The sequence below is a fragment of the Conger conger genome, chromosome 7 (assembly GCF_963514075.1).
Source record: "Conger conger chromosome 7, fConCon1.1, whole genome shotgun sequence".
NCBI classification, from domain to species: Eukaryota; Metazoa; Chordata; class Actinopteri; order Anguilliformes; family Congridae; genus Conger; species Conger conger.
In genome coordinates, this window is record NC_083766.1 from 50,126,987 (window position 1) to 50,144,330 (window position 17,344).

A 17,344-nucleotide genomic window follows, 5' to 3' on the forward strand; every position below is an offset into this window, starting at 1 on the left:
AGTTGAAAATGCGTGTTTGTAGACAATTTGTGCTTAAAGATCATCGCCATTCACTGATCATCATTATAGGCTTTGTGTGTATAGAGCAGGGCTGCCCAAACCTGTTCCTGGAGATCCACCATCCTGTAGGTTTTCATGTCAACCCCAATTTGGCACACCTGATTCTACTAATCAGCATCTCATTGAGATCCCTCACTGTTGAGTGAGGTGTGCTTTATTAGGGTTGGAGTGAAGACCTGGACGGTAGTTCTCCAGGAACAGGGTTGGGCTCGCCTGCTGTAGTTTCCATAGCGCAGTACTTCCGTCCACATCGTCTGTCAGAGAACTGCACTCACCTCACTGTACAGCAGAGGAGCAAAGTCCAGGGGTCAGGAAGCAGAAGCGCTGTCATGTATATCTTCCACCCATTAACACAGCCAGCTGCTTTCACTGATTACACTGATTAGTTCTACCTCCTGGCTGCAGAATTGTGCTAATTAGCCATTAGCATCCATGTGAATGGAACAAAATACTGCGGTGGACTGTTACTTTCTGAACCTGGGGTTTTTCCCACCTCTGTTGCATGCATGGCTCTCCTCATAGTCCTCGGTGTTCACATAGCCATCATCATCTTTAAGAGGTTTCTTCTGGGGTTTCTATTCTTGTCTACTCATTTAGCTTGATTTGCAGATTAAGGGTCATTATGGTTTTTAGATTAACTCGCTTTTTCGGTTTTGATTGCTCAGTTTCAAAAAGACATCTTCACGTCAACCTCATTTGAGGACAAGGGGAAATGGAAAAATAATAAGATAGACATTTATTTTTGGTCAATAGCCATTTTTACTGAGCTGTACAGAACTCTAATCACTAGTGTGTGTATTCCTGATAAGGTGACAGTGTACATACGCGTGGTGGGGATGGGTTCTATTATAAAGGGCTGCAGTATACCGTGAGATCTATAAGTGTCACTCTATATGGCTGTAAATACCCTCAAATTACATCCATATGAAGCTTACCATGTAGCAATTGCAGCATTTTAAAATGGTGTCATTGTTCAAATCCTTAAGCACCTCACTGTATGTTCTCTTCTGAGCATCTGTCTCCTAACATTATCCGCTTCCTTGGCCAGAGCCGCCTTAAGTATCTGGACAGTGTTTTTTAAAGGGCTGTAATTGCTACATTATGGTTCACTGTATATGACTGTAAATACCCTCAAATTACCAACCATGTACCAATTACAGCCCTTTAAAATTGTCACTGTCCAAATACTTACAGACCAAATGCTTCCTTGGCCAGAGACGCCATTATGAACAAGGCGCGGCAATGTCAACATTTCGCTCTCCGAACTCCAGGCGGGCTGGCATCTGGAGTCGAGCAGCTGCAGTCCGCGCGCGGTTACCCGCTTAGCATCCGACCCCCCCTTTCCCGCCACACGCCAAACCACTATTCACCGCCGATTCAGCTGTTGCACACGCTCGGTCTAAGAGCAGCAATTATGCATATCACACTGTATTTCATTATAATAACCATTCATTTTAATCAGGCGTGTTGGAGAAAGCACCCTATTCGAAATGCATTTGCATCATCAGTGTAATAGTGTACAGTATATCATTTTGGCTTCAGGGGAATTGGATTGATTTTTATTATACGGTTGGTGGAAGTATCTTGGCTGTTGTATGATTGTTGATTGAAATTGTGTGTGTGTTTTTTTTCTCCACCCGCAGTGGAAGTATTTCATTAACTTGATTTAAACAGTTCAAAGGCCCCCTCTCTTAAATGATCACAGGCTTCTGTACTTCTCTCCTGCTAGAGCTGGAAATTCAATTGTATTCTCTCTGAAAAAGGCAATTATAATAATTTGGAAGTTAAATCCAGGGAAAGTTTTATTTTGTGCTGTTCTGCAGATACATGCCACAGCTGATGAATGGAGCCTTTTAAAGGCGGATTAATACATCGAAACAAATGCTTACCCTGCGTTTATCCCTGAGAATGACACCTGGTGCCCTTTCTATCAAAGTCCTAATAAGTCCTTCAAGTTATTTTTCCCCTTCAGACTGTTTACTGCTTTTCAGTATAAAGTTTATTTTTTATTTGGTCTTTTTTTAAGCTGCAAAGCACATCATTGCTCTGGCTTGTAATGCATTCACACTCACTAGCTCATGTTTAGCGGGCTGAAGTGAAGATTCTCCACAAGGGGGAGGTATTAGCACTCAAGTCGCTGAAATTGGGGTGAGGGTTCTACGTGCAAGTGGTGCATTAATGACACTGTTTGTGTCCTTGTTTTTACTATTGCAATTATCCAGTGATGTGAATCAAAATGGCTGTATATTGGAGATTGGTCGTATAAATGTTCTAATATCGTGCCTGTGTAACACAGTGAGGTTTGGCTAGCTTGTGTAACGTTAAACTCACCATGTTCCTAACAAAACACAGGGAAGCTGGGGCTTCCACCAGATGTTAACATCCGTTTAATGGTAGTTTTTCTCCTGAGGAATGTGGTTTATGATGATGGTTGCATATTGACAGCCTCAGACACTGAAACGCTGATTTTCACGGATGGAATAATTCCATCTTTACACGCACCCAAAAACCAAAGCTGATCTGGAAGTAATTTTTTAGTTATTTGTCCTGAAAATTGCACCGTTCAGTTGGGAACACGGTGAGTTTACGTTGTTGTGTATCAGGGGGGCTCTGTCTCTCATTTCCATCACGTTCATCGCTCCATCCACAGCTGCTGAGCCCTCGTTCTGTGCTCTGGCCTGTAGTCCCTGTTGACAGAGCTCTGGCCTGTAGTCCCTGGTGACAGAGCTCTGGCCTGTAGTCCCTGGTGACAGAGCTCTGGCCTGTAGTCCCTGGTGACAGAGCTCTGGCCTGTAGTCCCTGGTGACAGAGCTCTGGCCTGTAGTCCCTGGCGACGGAGCTCTGACCTCGTGCCTCTGTCTCTCCACAGCTCTTTCACTCCTACCCTCCGGCTGTGTCCGGGATCCCCCCCATGATCCCCCCCACGGGGCCGTTCGGCTCTCTGCAGGGGGCCTTCCAGCCCAAGGTACGTCAGGACCCCCCCAGACAGAGGGGTCCCCCCTCTATCAGTCCTGGTGTTTTTGGCCCATTTGGAGGCGAGTGTGTAGCAAGGATCTTCAAGGCTGTGGACTGCTGGTTTTCCACCCTCCTTTTACCTGGGAGTCAGACAGTCTGGGCAATCAGAAGAACGAGTTGTTCAGTTGATTACCCGGGAGAAAAGAATAGCAGGGCTGGATTTGGATTTTTTAGGCCAGATTTGATGGTCTCTGGTGTGCAGCCTTGTGCCAAAAAAGAATAGAGAAATAATAACTATAGAAGTGCTCTCTTTCATGAATGAGATGCAGGTTCCAGTACAGTGTGGAGGCCCTTAAAATAAAGGCTTCTCTGGCAGCCTGTAGTTCACGCCGCTCAATAAGACCAATAGCGCACACTCATGCTGTAGTGTAGCTTGACTTTAACACCAGCCAGTGGATCTCAGTCAAACCTGAAGGTAGAAAAGCTCTAAATCCTGCAGGTTCTAGCCCAACCTTGGCTGTGAAAGCGTACAAATAATATCTCCTCTCACAAAGAACCCCTTCCGTTAGACTTTGTGACTTTGCTTTAGGTGCAGTAGCACCCTGAGTGCATGAGTAGAGTGTGATTATTCTCTCTCTCTCTCTCTCTCTCTCTCTCTCCTCAGACCTCGAACCCGCTGGACGTGGCCTCCAGGCCTGGCGCAGTACCACACACGCTCCTGCAGAAGGACCCCAGGGTGAGTCGGCTCCTGACCCGAGTGGGCTGCCCGACGCTGCCTGAAAGAAAAGAGCTGTCTTTCTCTGCTGTCGTTCCTGGCTTGTACATTACATATTATATCACGTTAAAATAACTGACGCTTTTATCCAAAGCCACATACATTAACTGCGTTCCAAAGGTCATAGTAACAATTACAGAACACTGGTCTGATAAACCTGGTCTGGTAAAATTATCACTAAGTATCTGTTGTCTATAGACAGGAACATCAGGTCTTGTTCTCATACACAACTATAGGCCAAGTCAGTAGGTATGGCATGTCAGTCTAGAAGTGCGGCTTGGTACAATAAATAGGGTAAACGACTTCACCAACAAGATAAAAATGCAAGGTGACAGTTCCAGATGAAGATAAAAAAGACTGATGAGTGATAGTGGATTAGGTGACTAGGTTAGGGTATTGTGCACAGGAGTAATGTTGGAGCTGTTCGAGGTGCTGCTTGAAGAGATTTGTCTGCGGTGGAGAATGGGCAGTACAACGTGCCGGGCGTTTTTTTAAAAAGTGTTTCGTGATTTAAGACGGGCACTTTCCAAGTCCACTCATTTCCTCCGCTCTCCCGCTCCAAGCAACCGTTTAGCGTGTGACAAACGTGTCTGTTTGAGCCGCCGTAATTGTTGTGTTACGACCACCCCGCAGCTTTGACGGGCGCGCAGAGTTTTTAAAATTAATTGACGTCTGATTTGCCCCCAAACACATTTACATAGCTCCTCCTGTTTACAGGAGATTAACTTTTGGAGCTGAATGCGACGGCAGCGGTGGAGTATTTTGTCAGCCATATTTAACAGCTTGTCAGCATTGATATGCAGGAGACCGCGGAGGGCAGCGCAAATTCATAAATACTGCCTAATTATTCCCAGGAATGCTTCATTTGAAAGGGAAATTTTAACATTTTAATTTAGCCAATAATGAAGTGATATGCAGTTGTTAATTAGAAACATTGTCTGAGTGGCAGGAGTGTAACCGAGCTGTCATTCTTCTCTTCCAGTTGACGGATCCTTTCCGGCCCATTCTGAGGGTAAGAGCGCTTTATTAGCCCGCACAGTCCCCTTCCTGTCGGGCTCCCCCAGGACCCGCCGGAGAAACTCATTAAAATGGCAGCCCTGCCTCGCAGGTGTCGCCGGGCTCAGTCGATACAGTGTGTTTAACGCGCTGCAGACGTGGCGTAGAGCAGTCAGTGAGCGCAGTCTCTCCCCCCCCCCCCACCCCCACCCCCAACCCCCCTTCCTCCTCCACACACATACACACATACACACGCACACACACACACACACGCGCGCACACGCTCACACATGAAAAAAAACTACAGCGAAAATTTGAATATAAACAAAGAGCGTGAGAGCGCATACTCTACTGATGGAATGAATATGGAAAGGATGGTCGGCGCTTGAAACGAACAAGATGAACAAGGTTTTTTTTTTTCCCATTTTGTTTTTTTTGGTGACAAGAGCAACGTTGAAGTACTCTTTTGTCTTACTCCCCCCTTTTTGGGCTGAAGTGCATCATATCGGCCGCTCAAAGGCGCAGTCTTAGGCTGGCGTAAACGGAGGATATACAGATGAGTGCAATACCGCGTTGTGCGGGTAAATATCGGGCAGAAAGCAGGCATCTCGGCATAACCTCCCCCCTCCTCCAGGAGCCGTTGACTTCCCCAGTGTTAGAAGCGTAGAATCCATATGCCTCTGTTCAACAATGAGAAACCACAGCCTGGACGGAAACTTCTGGAAATGCAAAGACCAAGTGATGGAGGAATTGACGCTTCAAGGTTAATTTTGCTTTGTTTGGTTCTCAGAAACCCGGAAAGTGGTGCGCGATGCATGTCCACATTGCCTGGCAGATTTATCACCACCAGCAGAAAGTGAAGGTGAGTCTCTCTCTCTCTCTCCCTCTTCATATTCCTCCCTTTCCCTCTCCCTGCTTCTACCTCTTCATCTACCTCCTCCTACCCCTTCACCTACCAGACCTGGGTCAGTTTTGTCATTGTTTTGGATTCAAATACTTTTCTATGCTTTACTGTGCTTGTCTGGTGTATTTTAACCTATGAAATACAATACTATGAAGAAAAAAATGTTTTCCTCAAGAAATATTGACTATTCTACCCAAACTGCACTGGAAGTATGTTCTTTCTTAGTATTTTCCACCATGATTGTAAAACTTTATTTGTGGCGAAGGGATTCCGACGTGCTTTTGGCAGTGGAAGTCTCTGTGTCTGCCCTTGTTTCAGTTGTTTTGCTAGATTTATTGAAAGCAGGGATTAACTGCTCGCCATGAATTATTAATTCTGAGTGGATGTCCTTTTCCCATGAGGCTGTGGAGTGGGACCAGTGCCATCTTGTGGTTGTTTGTGATATTAACAAAAACAGAACACTTTATTTTGTTTAGCAAACTCCCTCATATATGAGTTTTCATGTTGGACAATTGACGCACATGGATTTAATGTCATACATTGTGTTTTTATACTGGAGGATATTAACCAGTCTAAAATTTGAACCTGTAAAAAGACAAGCCATTTCCCTAATCACTGTGTCCCATTTCTGCTTCATGTTCCTTTGATGCTCAAAGAGGCTGGGATTTGCACTGGTTATATTGTAAAGCTTTGAGGCTCTCAGAGATCTGTTTGGATTATAACACTGGGAATCTGCACACTGGGATTGTTAAAGTCTTTATCTCTCTTAGCTGTTATTTAAATGGGCTTTTCTTTATACGACAGCTTTTATCTGTGTTCTTTCAGATTTTAAATAGATAAAACATTCATTACCAAAGAGCCCTAGAAGCTGTCAGTTGTTAGTCTTCAGTCTGGTTTCGTGTAGACTTGTAACCTCACAGTGCTATGATTGAAGCCAGATTGGCATTATGATTTGAGATCTGGGAATATGATTAGTTAAAAAACTAAGCCAGTTTCTCCTACCAAATCATTATCTTGTGTAAATAGGGTTCCAAATGAAGGCAGTAATTTAACCAAACTCAGCTGCTGACCGATAACAACATTGGCTGGAACCTTCTAGTAACCAATCAGATAGCAGGAATCCCTTTTAATTGCCAATCAGGTAGCAGGAAGCCATTCTAGTAGCCAATCAGAAGCCAGTCTCATAATCAGTAGCACATTTTTTCAGACACTTTAGCAATAGTGTCTGGGGTCAACAGCAGATTTAGTCTGATCTGCTACAGATGTCCCAGGATTCAGTGGAGCGGATGAACACTAGCAGGTAGTGTTCTGAGCCGTAGGAATCTGATGTGTGCTGGTGTGATTCCACACTAGCTCTGAGCACCGCTTTGCTTTATTCTCTGACTAATTCTGCTGAGCTCGTCCCCTGCACTGCAAAAAATACTACTAAAAATAAATAAATCTCAACATGTATTTTAGTCTTATATTTTACTTTTTTTGCTGAATAGAACAAAAGTATTGCCAATGAGATAGGATTTGCCAATGTGGTGAGAAAATGTAACTTAAAACAAGCTAGTATTTTCTACTTGAAGAAAAGATCTTATTACAACCCTGTCTTGTTAAGATGATAATTTTTTGTAGTGTGCTTTTGGAATGAGGTTTTTTCAAGTGGATTCTCCCTCCGTGTGCCCATTTTCAGCAACAGATGCAGGTCGACCCTCACAAGCTGGACTTTGGGCTCAAGCCGGAATTCCTCAGTCGACCCCCTGGCCCCAGCCTTTTTGGTGCAATCCATCACCCCCACGACTTGGCACGTCCCGCGACCCTCTTCTCTGCTGCAGGTTAGTGTTGCTACTTGTGGTGTATGTACTTGAATGTTGATATGGAAGAGTATTCACACCTCATCATTAAAACTATTTCCTCTCTACTGGTCTAATTGATTCTAAGCAGGAAACTTCCAAACTTATGGATAAATTGAAAAGTTGTAAATACAGGCTAATCCTTTGCTGAACGTAAGATACAGTCACTGCTCAAAGTCAGGGAATTTGGATGCCCTCATGCTCAAACCAGTTCTTTCTCATACTTTCTACCCCAATTTACAATACAACTTCTAAAATCAACTTGTTTTTTAATATAAAATTTCCGCCACAATGCTTTTAAATGATATTTTTTCCTCAATTTCCGCCCCAATTCCCCGATGACGGCTGCTGCATCACCCCTCAGTAACATCCTTCCGTCGGTACAATAGAGCCCCGCGCTCACACTCTCATCCTCCAGAAAGCCTGCAGCCTTCCAGCACGTTCTATTTTTAACTGACCCCACACGCGGAACACGCCAGGTTACGACCACGGCCGCCCACACTTAACCCCGCACACTGCCTGTTATATATCGCACTTCCTCTCACGGTGATATATGTACGGCGTGCTGGAAAAGTAACTTTTAAAAACGCACAGAAGGAACAGTGTCTCATTTAGCAGGGAGAATATTTATGAGTAAAGTAACTACAGAAGGGATATGCATTAATTGACCAATTTTTTTGAAGTGCCCCCTGTATCACCCCTGTTTAGGGGTTTCAGATATGCAATGAAAAAATCCCAATGTGTCCTGGATAAAATAGAGCTTGGTCACTTTTTCCTGTTTTAATTAAACATAGAATATGTTGGCCTAGCAGTTCATTTTTAAAGCAGTTTCAGATTTTTCTCATGTTTTGCATCAGGTGAATGCACTTATGTAGAAAATACTGTATGTCTCCTATATTGTAAGTTGCTGTTGAAAAGAGCGTTATTGTGAAATGTACCCAACAGTACTCAAAATGGGTTCCAGAAGCATTAGAAGTGGCTACGCTACACAGACTCTTTGTTGTGGTTTCAGGGAGACCACAGCGCGTCTCTGCGTTACTGTGGCTGGCCTTGTTTGGTTTTGGTGTGGAGCTGCATTAGGCTGTGCTGTAGACAGGGCCCACCGTGGGCTGCTCAGAGTCCTCATTAACCAGGGATCCAGGCCAGCTACCCCATACAGAGGCTTTTATATCACATTAAACCACACTCACATCTCCCACTCCCGCTGCGATGGCTCCATTACGCTTTCATGTGGAAGTAAAGGAAATAAAGCATCTAGAGTCATACGGAGCGCCCATGCATGTGTGGTCACACACACGCAGACACACACACACACACACACACATGCCCACACACAGGGGCACACACACATGCACACGTACATGCACACACATGCATGTACGAACACACACTCTCTGTGATGGATAGCATATGTCAGGAGGGCTAGTCTTGAGGCGTGCATTTACGCATGCACACTCACACACGAGCATACACATGCTCTTTGTGGTAGATGGTGTCTGACTGTAGAGCTGGTCTTGAGGCACACACTCGCCCTCTCGCACCCCCCCCCCCCCCCCCCCCCCCCCCCCCCCACACACACACACACACACACACACACACACTCAGTGATAGATGGCGTGTGTCAGCAGCTCAGGCCCTGAGGCCCACAGAAGCAGCATCATTAAGAGCAGTGTGAGAGGATCCTCCAGGGGCCCCTCCATTAGGCAGCTGGGCAGGGAGCCTCCATCTGTGCACTGTCAGGGCCGCTCCGGGTACATATGGCGCTCACCTCACACCCCTCCCCGTTTCAGGTGCTCCACACCCTGCTGCCGCACCCTTCGGACACCCGCCCCACCACCCCAGCAACTTCCTCACCCCGGCGCCTCATTTAGGTAAGCTCCCGCCCCCTGCTGGCTGCCAGTGCAGGCACATCACTGTCAACGCTAATGCTAATGCTGCTGTTCAAATCACTCCTACTGCTCACGTGCATCAGTGGCTGTCCTATTGGGCCATGCAGTAGTGACCAAACTGAGGTGGCTTGTAAGATACATATGGAAATAAATATTACCATACATTATCATTCAGGTTACTCATTCCATAGTTACACTTCATGCACTGCCCTAGTTACAATGAGCACACACCTGTTTGGGCATAATGTTAAAAAAAGTTTCAGTTCAATGTTTGGCTACAATTTAATGAGTGGTGGGTCACAGGAAGTGTATTCACTAACTAAGTGAATGTTGAAAGTTTGGGAAGCACTGCTTTAGGGTAAATGTGAACGTTCTTCAGCTTGCAGGGGTAGCCTACTTTTGGCATTGCAGCCTTCTCTGTGTGTTCACTGCTGGTTGTGTTTGTGTGTCGGTCTGTGTGACGGTTTGTTTGACGCGCTGTGTTCGCTTCCCTCTCAGAGCCCTTCAGCAGACCGCCGTCGTTCGGGGGTCTGGCCACCCTGAGCACAGCGGCGTTTGGCGGCCTGGGGAACCCGGCACTGAGTGAGTACCAGCCTATCGCCGAGCGACTCCGCTCCCGAGTGACCGTACGTCGCTTCCAGACCCGGGTCTAAATTTGTACTGTGAGGTCCGTAAGTATTTGGACAGTGACACAGTTTTTTAAAGGGCTGTACTTTCCTGTAATTTGCTCCGTGCGGCTGAGACTGCCAGCTGTAGTTTGAGCGTATGTGCGTCCATATCGAGGGCAGTGTGTGAGGGATTATGGCCCATTTGTGTCACTGTCCAAATACTTATGAACCTCACTGTAATTGCTTTGGATTCAAATAGTTTCTACCCTTTACTGAGATTGTCTGAGATCTGTCAAAAAGTGCCAACCCCGCCTTTTGCTCAACTCAACTACACCAGTAATCAATTGAGCACAGCAACGTACTTGAATCCAAAACTATTATGTATTTGGCCCAGGTATGGTTGCTTCTGAGTGAGCATATATAGCTTTTGAGTGAGCATACTGTATGCTGCGTCTGTGAGCATATTGTCTTATCTTTTTTTAACCTTCATTCTTTCCCCCTCCCTCTCAGCGCCCAACTCTGTATTCGGGCACAAAGACGCCCCCGGCGCACAGCAGCACTTCAGTAACCCCCACGAGCCCTGGAACAGGCTCCACCGCACCCCGCCCTCCTTCCCCACGCCCCCGCCCTGGCTCAAGCCCGGAGAATCCGAACGGAGCTCCTCGGTGACCGGGCACGACCGCGACCGCGACCGCGAGAGGGATACGGACAAGCGGGACTCCTCCGTCAGCAAAGAGGACAAAGAAAGGTACGTGTTCCCTGGTATCGATGGGGGAATATAGGTGTTATTTAGTGTAAAGCGGGGGTTCCCAAACTGATGATTTGGCGAAAACTGCAATGGTTGCCTGCCTTTTAATTTTTTTCTTTTATTTTAAAATTATTTCTTTTTGTAAATTAATTACTTTTTTCATTTTAACTGTCTAAATTAGTGAATGTAGGCTATTACATGTCGAACTTCACAACAACCCAACTCTAATGGCGCAATGAGGCATGAGAGGCCGTGGTGTCTTGCTGATATAGTCAGGGCTAAAAGTGTTGTTAGGCATGAGGCATTTATGTGTGTCCGGTGTTGGGGTCACGTAAGTTTATGAGCATTCATTTTGGTTAGTGTCAGAATATAGTTTGGGAGCCCCTGGTGTAATGATTATAGAACTGGGCGTCTTCCTCAAAGGTTGCAGGGTCCGTACTAACTCACTAAAACGAGACCTGAAGCACCCTTGAACAAGGGAAACGATAAAAGCACACTTGTGCCAATGAAAAATGGAAATCAACCCTTGAGCAAGAATTAACTTGAATTGCTTCCAGCTGTATAATAGGATTGTCGGTTGCAATGTGTAACTACATAAGTAAAATGTCAGCCATGTAATAAAAACGTCAGGTACATAAATATAGAAGGGCTGTTTATGACACACCTTTGTTGGATACAGAGAGTATGAGTCAGACCTATATACTTCCCTTGAAGTGCCCTCCCACAAAGGCTATTTAAGCCTAAAGAACACAGTAACAATAGACTGTGGGAACAAATTACCTTAATAACAATGTAGCCATTAGCATTCCCCAGTGAGGGCCTGTCTCAGTTGACTCTGCTAATCAGTAAGGCAGCTGTAGTCTTCCTGTACCAGCTGCCATGAATTGTACTCCTCAGACAAAATGGCTGCCCGGTTCAGCTTATAGTGAGGAGAATGACCTGGTAGCTTGCTCTTCAGAGGAGCTGCTCATCAGCCTTCTCCTGGACTGGTCTGTAACTGTGACTGAGTGTTCTACATTTGCTTGGATAAACAAATGGGGATGATTTTACTGAGTAAGAAATTGTTCACTCAGGTGTGTGTGTGTGAGGGGTAGCACATTACGTTAGACAGCAGCTATAAATGCTAGCTTTGTTTACAGATTATTGAGCTTTGACGTTAGCAAGTTATTTAACATGGACCGTAGCTACCGACTTCTCATTACAGTTGTATTAAATCTAATCTGGTACCAAACTATATTTCTACATTTCTTTCAATTTGCCCAGCTAGTGTTGATTAGTGTGTGCCTCTTTATACTTTCCCTAGATTTATTTCCTGTGTGTTTGAATTAGCTGACTGTAATGCCATTTTGTTTTCCTGATTTATTTTTATATTGCTTGTTGAACATTTGACAACCGGCTAGATGTGCTTTAGCTTTTTCCTTCAGCTTGTTCAGCTAATAAACGGGGTTGTCAGACCGTGCTGTGAAAGCAGCCACAGGAAAGAAAATAGGTTTTGAGTAAACTGTTGTTTTTACTTTAGGCAGGTGAAATTGATTGTGTGTTTTTGACTAATGAAACTTACCTTACTAATATTTTAAATGGAGAAAGAAAAGGTCTTTCTAAGATTTTTTTAGTTCCTTTGCATTAGCTATGTAGGTTTACCTCTGAGTGTAAAGGCCCAACTGCTCCAAGAACTGTAACTATAGTAATAACTATAAAGATGACAATCTGTCACCCTTTAAATTTGGATGGATTGTGATTGGCTGTCACTGTTTTATCATTCATGCACATGGGAAAATCGCGCTGAAAGTGATCCTAACAATATCGTGCCTGACTGTCGTTGTCGTTATAGTTGTGGTGTGAACTCTGCCATCCACTTCAGTTTTTTAACACAACATATTTATGGTTATCATTATAGTTATAGGTGTGGACTGCCCTTAACTGCTGCCAATATAGTTCAGCTATTACTAGTCAAGTATTTAGCATTGGCATTAGGTTCTCATTAGCTAGCTTAGATAAGATGGATGGCTAACTGGACTACAGCTGTAACTTATTAGGGAGCTGTTATGGCCCTGCTGGAGTTTGGTATCAGCAGAGCAGAATTTAAGACCTTAAAGTGAAACCTGGGGGAGACATGCTTTGGTTACCGTGTCAGAGGTGCTTAGCTCACCCCCCCACCTCCCCCAGCTGCTCTTAATCACTTTGCCTGGGTATTTATTGCAAGGCCGTTCACCCCACAGGGATTTTAGCACTTCGATCTGCTTCTGTCGCTAAAATCCCCCGTCTGCTGCCTCAGTAGGAAATCAGAACCCAATTAGCATGAGTGTAAAGTGCGTTCAGAGGCATACGGGCCCAGCAGTCCTTTCAACTGGATCGTTCCAGATATCGATTCGCTGTGGAATTGGCAAAAAACATGTCATGGGTTAGATCAGGAAATCTACTTTTCTACTACTAAATCAACTTTTCGGGAGCCGCGGTGGCGCAACAGGCTAAGCCGCAGCAGACTCGAGGTTGCAGTTCGCTGCAGTTGCACACCGGGGACTGGGGTTCGATTCTCGGTCCTGCCAAAAGCCAAGTTTGGCCGTCTCACGTGGAGCAGCAATAATTGGCTCGCTGCTCCAGAGGGAGGGACTTGGCAGGGTTAGTAGATCGCAGCACGAAACAAGCACCTTGGGCGCCTCGGAATCACGGTTACAGCTTGGGAGGCGAGACGGCTTGAAGAAGGCTTGTCGCTCTCCCGTTGGCCGCCGAGGGACGGGGTGTGGGCGGTGTATCTAATACTGGCTCTAATTGAATCAGACGGGGTCCAATTGGCTACCAAATTGGGAGAAAAAGGGAAAAAATGGGATAAAACTTATAAAGAAAAAAAAAAAAGACCAACTTTTCTTTAGTAAACAGAGCTGCCATTGAGAAGCACTCGGTAAACCAATCCTGAGAGGAATTACTGCCTGAAGGATGAGTGTTATGCATCTATCCTGCTGTACAACCTTGTGTTACCCACCAATGTCCCTACTGAACACAGGTTTCAACCCTGAAACACCATCAGGCCTTAGCACTGAACCACACTCTCATCCCTCTCTTCTTTCCTGTCGTTCGTCTAGGGAAGCCATGGAGAAGCGGCACCAGAGCCACCCGTCCCCAGCCCCCGTCAACTCCATCGGCCTGCTAGGTCACAACCGCTCCTCCGACCCCCCGCCCCGGAGCCACCTCCCCGGCGAGCCCCGGGACAAGGACAAGCCCAAGGACCGGGAGCGGGAGCGGGAACGTGACCGGGACCACGCCGACTCCTGGAAGGACTCCAACCCCGAGGAGCACAAGCTGAAGGAGAGCCAGCACAACGAGAAGGAGGCGCCCGTCATCCATGACAACCGCGTCGCCCCCGACGACAAGCCCGCCAGCCGGGTGACCCCGCCCTACATGCGGCCCCCGGGGCTGGAGCGGCACGGCCGCGATTCGGGCGGAGGAGGAGGAGGAGGAGGAGGGGAGAAGAAGGGCGAGGCAGCGTACGAGCACCAGAAGAAAGGAGGCGAGGTGAAGGTGAAGGAGGAGAGGAAGGAGGAGCAGGAGGCGCAGAACGACGGCCCCCCTCCCCACCGGGCCCCGGAGCACCCGCCCCAGCCGCCCCCGCACCCCCACCCGCCCCCGGCCCCTCACCCTCCACCCCCCTCCTCGGTGGCCTCCATGTCGGTCCCCGTGGGCATGGCCGGGGTCCACCCCATGAACAGCATCAGCGGCCTGGAGAGGACTCGCGTGGTCGCCCCCTTCATGGGCATCAGCCCCATCCCGGGGGCCGAGAGGTTCCCCTACCCCGCCTTCCACTGGGACCCCATGAGGGACCCCCTGAGGGACCCCTACAGGGGGCTGGACATCCACCGGCGCGACCCCCTGGCCCGGGACCTCCTGCTGAGGAACGACCCCCTGCACCGGCTGGCGGGCCCCCGGCTGTACGAGGTGGAGCGGTCGTACCGCGACCGCGAGCCGCACGACTACAACCGCGAGCACCACCACCACCACCCCCACCCGCTGGCCCTGGAGCACCGGCGCGAGCAGGAGCGCGCCCAGCTGGAGGAGCGCGAGCGTCTGCACATGCTCAGAGAGGACTACGAGCACGCCCGGCTGCACCCCATGCACCACGCCGTGCTCGACCCCCACCAGCTGCACCCGGGCCTCATGACCCCCGGGCTTCCCAGCATGCACTACCCCCGGGTCAGCCCCTCGCAGGCGCATCAGAACGGCATCCTCAACAAAACCCCGCCCACCGCCTCGCTCAGCGCCCCGCCCCCCCTGATCCCCACCCTGGGGGCGCGGCCGGGCTCCCCCCGAAGGACTACGCCCCTGACGACGGACCTTAGAGACAGGCCGCCCTCCCACACTCACAAAGACATCGAAGCGCGGTGAAGCCCCGAGCCAGCGGACGCCCTGAAACCTCGTGCCTGACTGACGGACGGACACTGAACGTCGAGCACTTAGCATCAGGCACACAGAGACCCTACCGTAGCTATGTACAAATTTGACAATGGGCTAAGGGAGATGGGGAAAATTACTGATGTTTTTGTAAAAAAGAAAAAAAAAAAAAGAAAAAAAATGGAACAAAAACAATTTAAAATTTTACAAACATTTTATCCAGTTTGCTCCTGCTTTTTGTGTGTATCCTTTTATTTGTACAGAAACCCCTGGTTTTCCCCCCCGACACTCGGCCGAGACACCCTAAGCGAAGATCGATTTTGGAATGTACAGGCGCTCAAAATCGTTTTTGGGAAGAGACGGAAAGGCTTTGTAGATAACGTGTACAGTCAGCGTGCTTGCCCCCTAAGGTTTTAATTCGAGGTACAGTACAAATATGCAAAAGGGTGTAACGAGAGCTTTACTTTTCAACAAATGTACATAGAGACGGGAGAGAGGCGAGGGGCGGAGCCTTAGGCGGATTTGTTTTGCTGTCGCGGCCTGCTTGTTCTGTACGAGGTCAGCACCGTTAACACAGACCACCCTCCAACTATGCAATGAATGTTCCGGCTTTCCCTCCGAAAGCCGCCATTTCTCAAAGGAGCCTTTTTCACTATCCAGACTTACCAAGAACAGCTGTGTTCTCTCCACTCCCACCACCTTTTATGCGAGTGCTTTTTCAAAGTTCAAATTAATGCTATTAGTTAAATAACTTGACCCCGTTCCCTGATTGGCTAAATAAGGAAAATGTTATACAGTTCATTCCTGAATGTAATTTGGTTGCTGGTGACAATCCTTAAACTTGCATTTTTGAAATATATATATATATATATACAGATATGTATATCTGTGAAAATATTAAATATGAATGAAAAGAATCCCATTGAAGTGACCAATCCATTACAGATCCATCTCTTCCTGCTACTCTTTTATTAGTAGGCTACATTTTTCCATCACTTTCATCTTTTTTGAGTGGAGAGAATATGGTTCAAACACGACAAGACAGAAAACATTTCTTCTAAAGGAGTGTAAAGTATGTGTATGAAAATAAAATTAGTTCCGTTGGTCTAACAGTGTATTAAAGTGCTATCCCAAGTTGATGTATCTACAAAAAAAACCATGAAAAGACAAAAAAGCGACGCCTAACTATGAACAGTTTGTTTCTAATGAGCAGAGTTCTATTTTAGTATAGTCCCCTGAAGGTTTAGTTGTGCGCTTCAAACTGTGTGAAATCCAGATGTTGTGCAGTGTTTTTTATCAAACAAAAAATGTACACTGGAGCAGTAGTGTTAGTTAATGAGTATTGCAAAGAGATTGTTAACAAAAACTTTTTTGCTGTTTATCATGTACGTAAAATGAAGTCCTTTCTAGATCTTTCTAGATCATTATGTAAAAAAAAAAAAACAAGCGAAGCGACTGAATCTTCAGCATGTTCCTCATTTAAACTTGTGTTATGTAAATTGTGCCATGTTATTAAAAAATGTGAATTAAGGAATCCTGCAGGACTGTAATTTGTTACTTGTCACAAAATATTTTTTTATGTGAGCCTAACACACACACACAACATCTGTGTACCTGTTTGCAATTTAAATGTGAAATGGAAATAAGCAGCCAGATTTTATAACAATTAATTTGAGAATTTATTGTTATTAAATAATCAGCCTTTTAAAATCCCAGAAGGAGAAGTGATATTCATGAATTCAGTACATAACAAAACACAACAGTTCCGCAAATAAAACAATGAGAGTCATTAGCAATTCGTTTTAATCGATATTTAACCAGGTATGCCAACTGAATTATTTTGTTTAGTGCTGTTTATAGGGTCATTCTGTGAAAATGAACCATGAGGTGATGAGTTTTGCTCAAACTTTGTAAATGTTCTTTACATATTCAGTTGCCTCAGTAGCCTTAAAAAGGGGGTGGTGGCACCCAAGAAGTCACTCCGAGGAGTGTCATGCACTCAGTAAGCACTTTATTAGGCATTTATTAGGCTTATTTTTTAAGTCTTCTGCTGAGGCTTGCCCGTTCAGACCACAGGTTTCTGATGGGATCTGGTGACTGAGATGGCCATTGCAGAACATGGATGCTATTTTCTCCTAACCATTTCTGTGTTTTGATGTATGTTCAATCTACCTATGACCAAGTTGTA

General features: G+C 46.3%; 1 protein-coding gene across 3 annotated transcripts in view; it reads left to right on the forward strand.

The window, feature by feature from the left end:
• auts2a (activator of transcription and developmental regulator AUTS2 a) overlaps positions 1-16,690 on the forward strand; it is a 368,537-nt gene extending 351,847 nt beyond the window's left edge. For all 3 annotated transcript variants that reach the window (XM_061248269.1, XM_061248267.1, XM_061248270.1), the window contains 9 exons: positions 2,930-3,025; positions 3,680-3,751; positions 4,773-4,802; positions 5,577-5,648; positions 7,369-7,510; positions 9,319-9,399; positions 9,916-9,999; positions 10,536-10,773; positions 13,854-16,690. In XM_061248269.1, the coding sequence (XP_061104253.1) occupies positions 2,930-3,025; positions 3,680-3,751; positions 4,773-4,802; positions 5,577-5,648; positions 7,369-7,510; positions 9,319-9,399; positions 9,916-9,999; positions 10,536-10,773; positions 13,854-15,150 (2,112 nt within the window). In that variant the 3' untranslated portion in view covers positions 15,151-16,690. The remainder of the gene's footprint in view (positions 1-2,929; positions 3,026-3,679; positions 3,752-4,772; positions 4,803-5,576; positions 5,649-7,368; positions 7,511-9,318; positions 9,400-9,915; positions 10,000-10,535; positions 10,774-13,853) is intronic.
• The last annotated feature ends 654 nt before the right edge of the window (positions 16,691-17,344 follow it).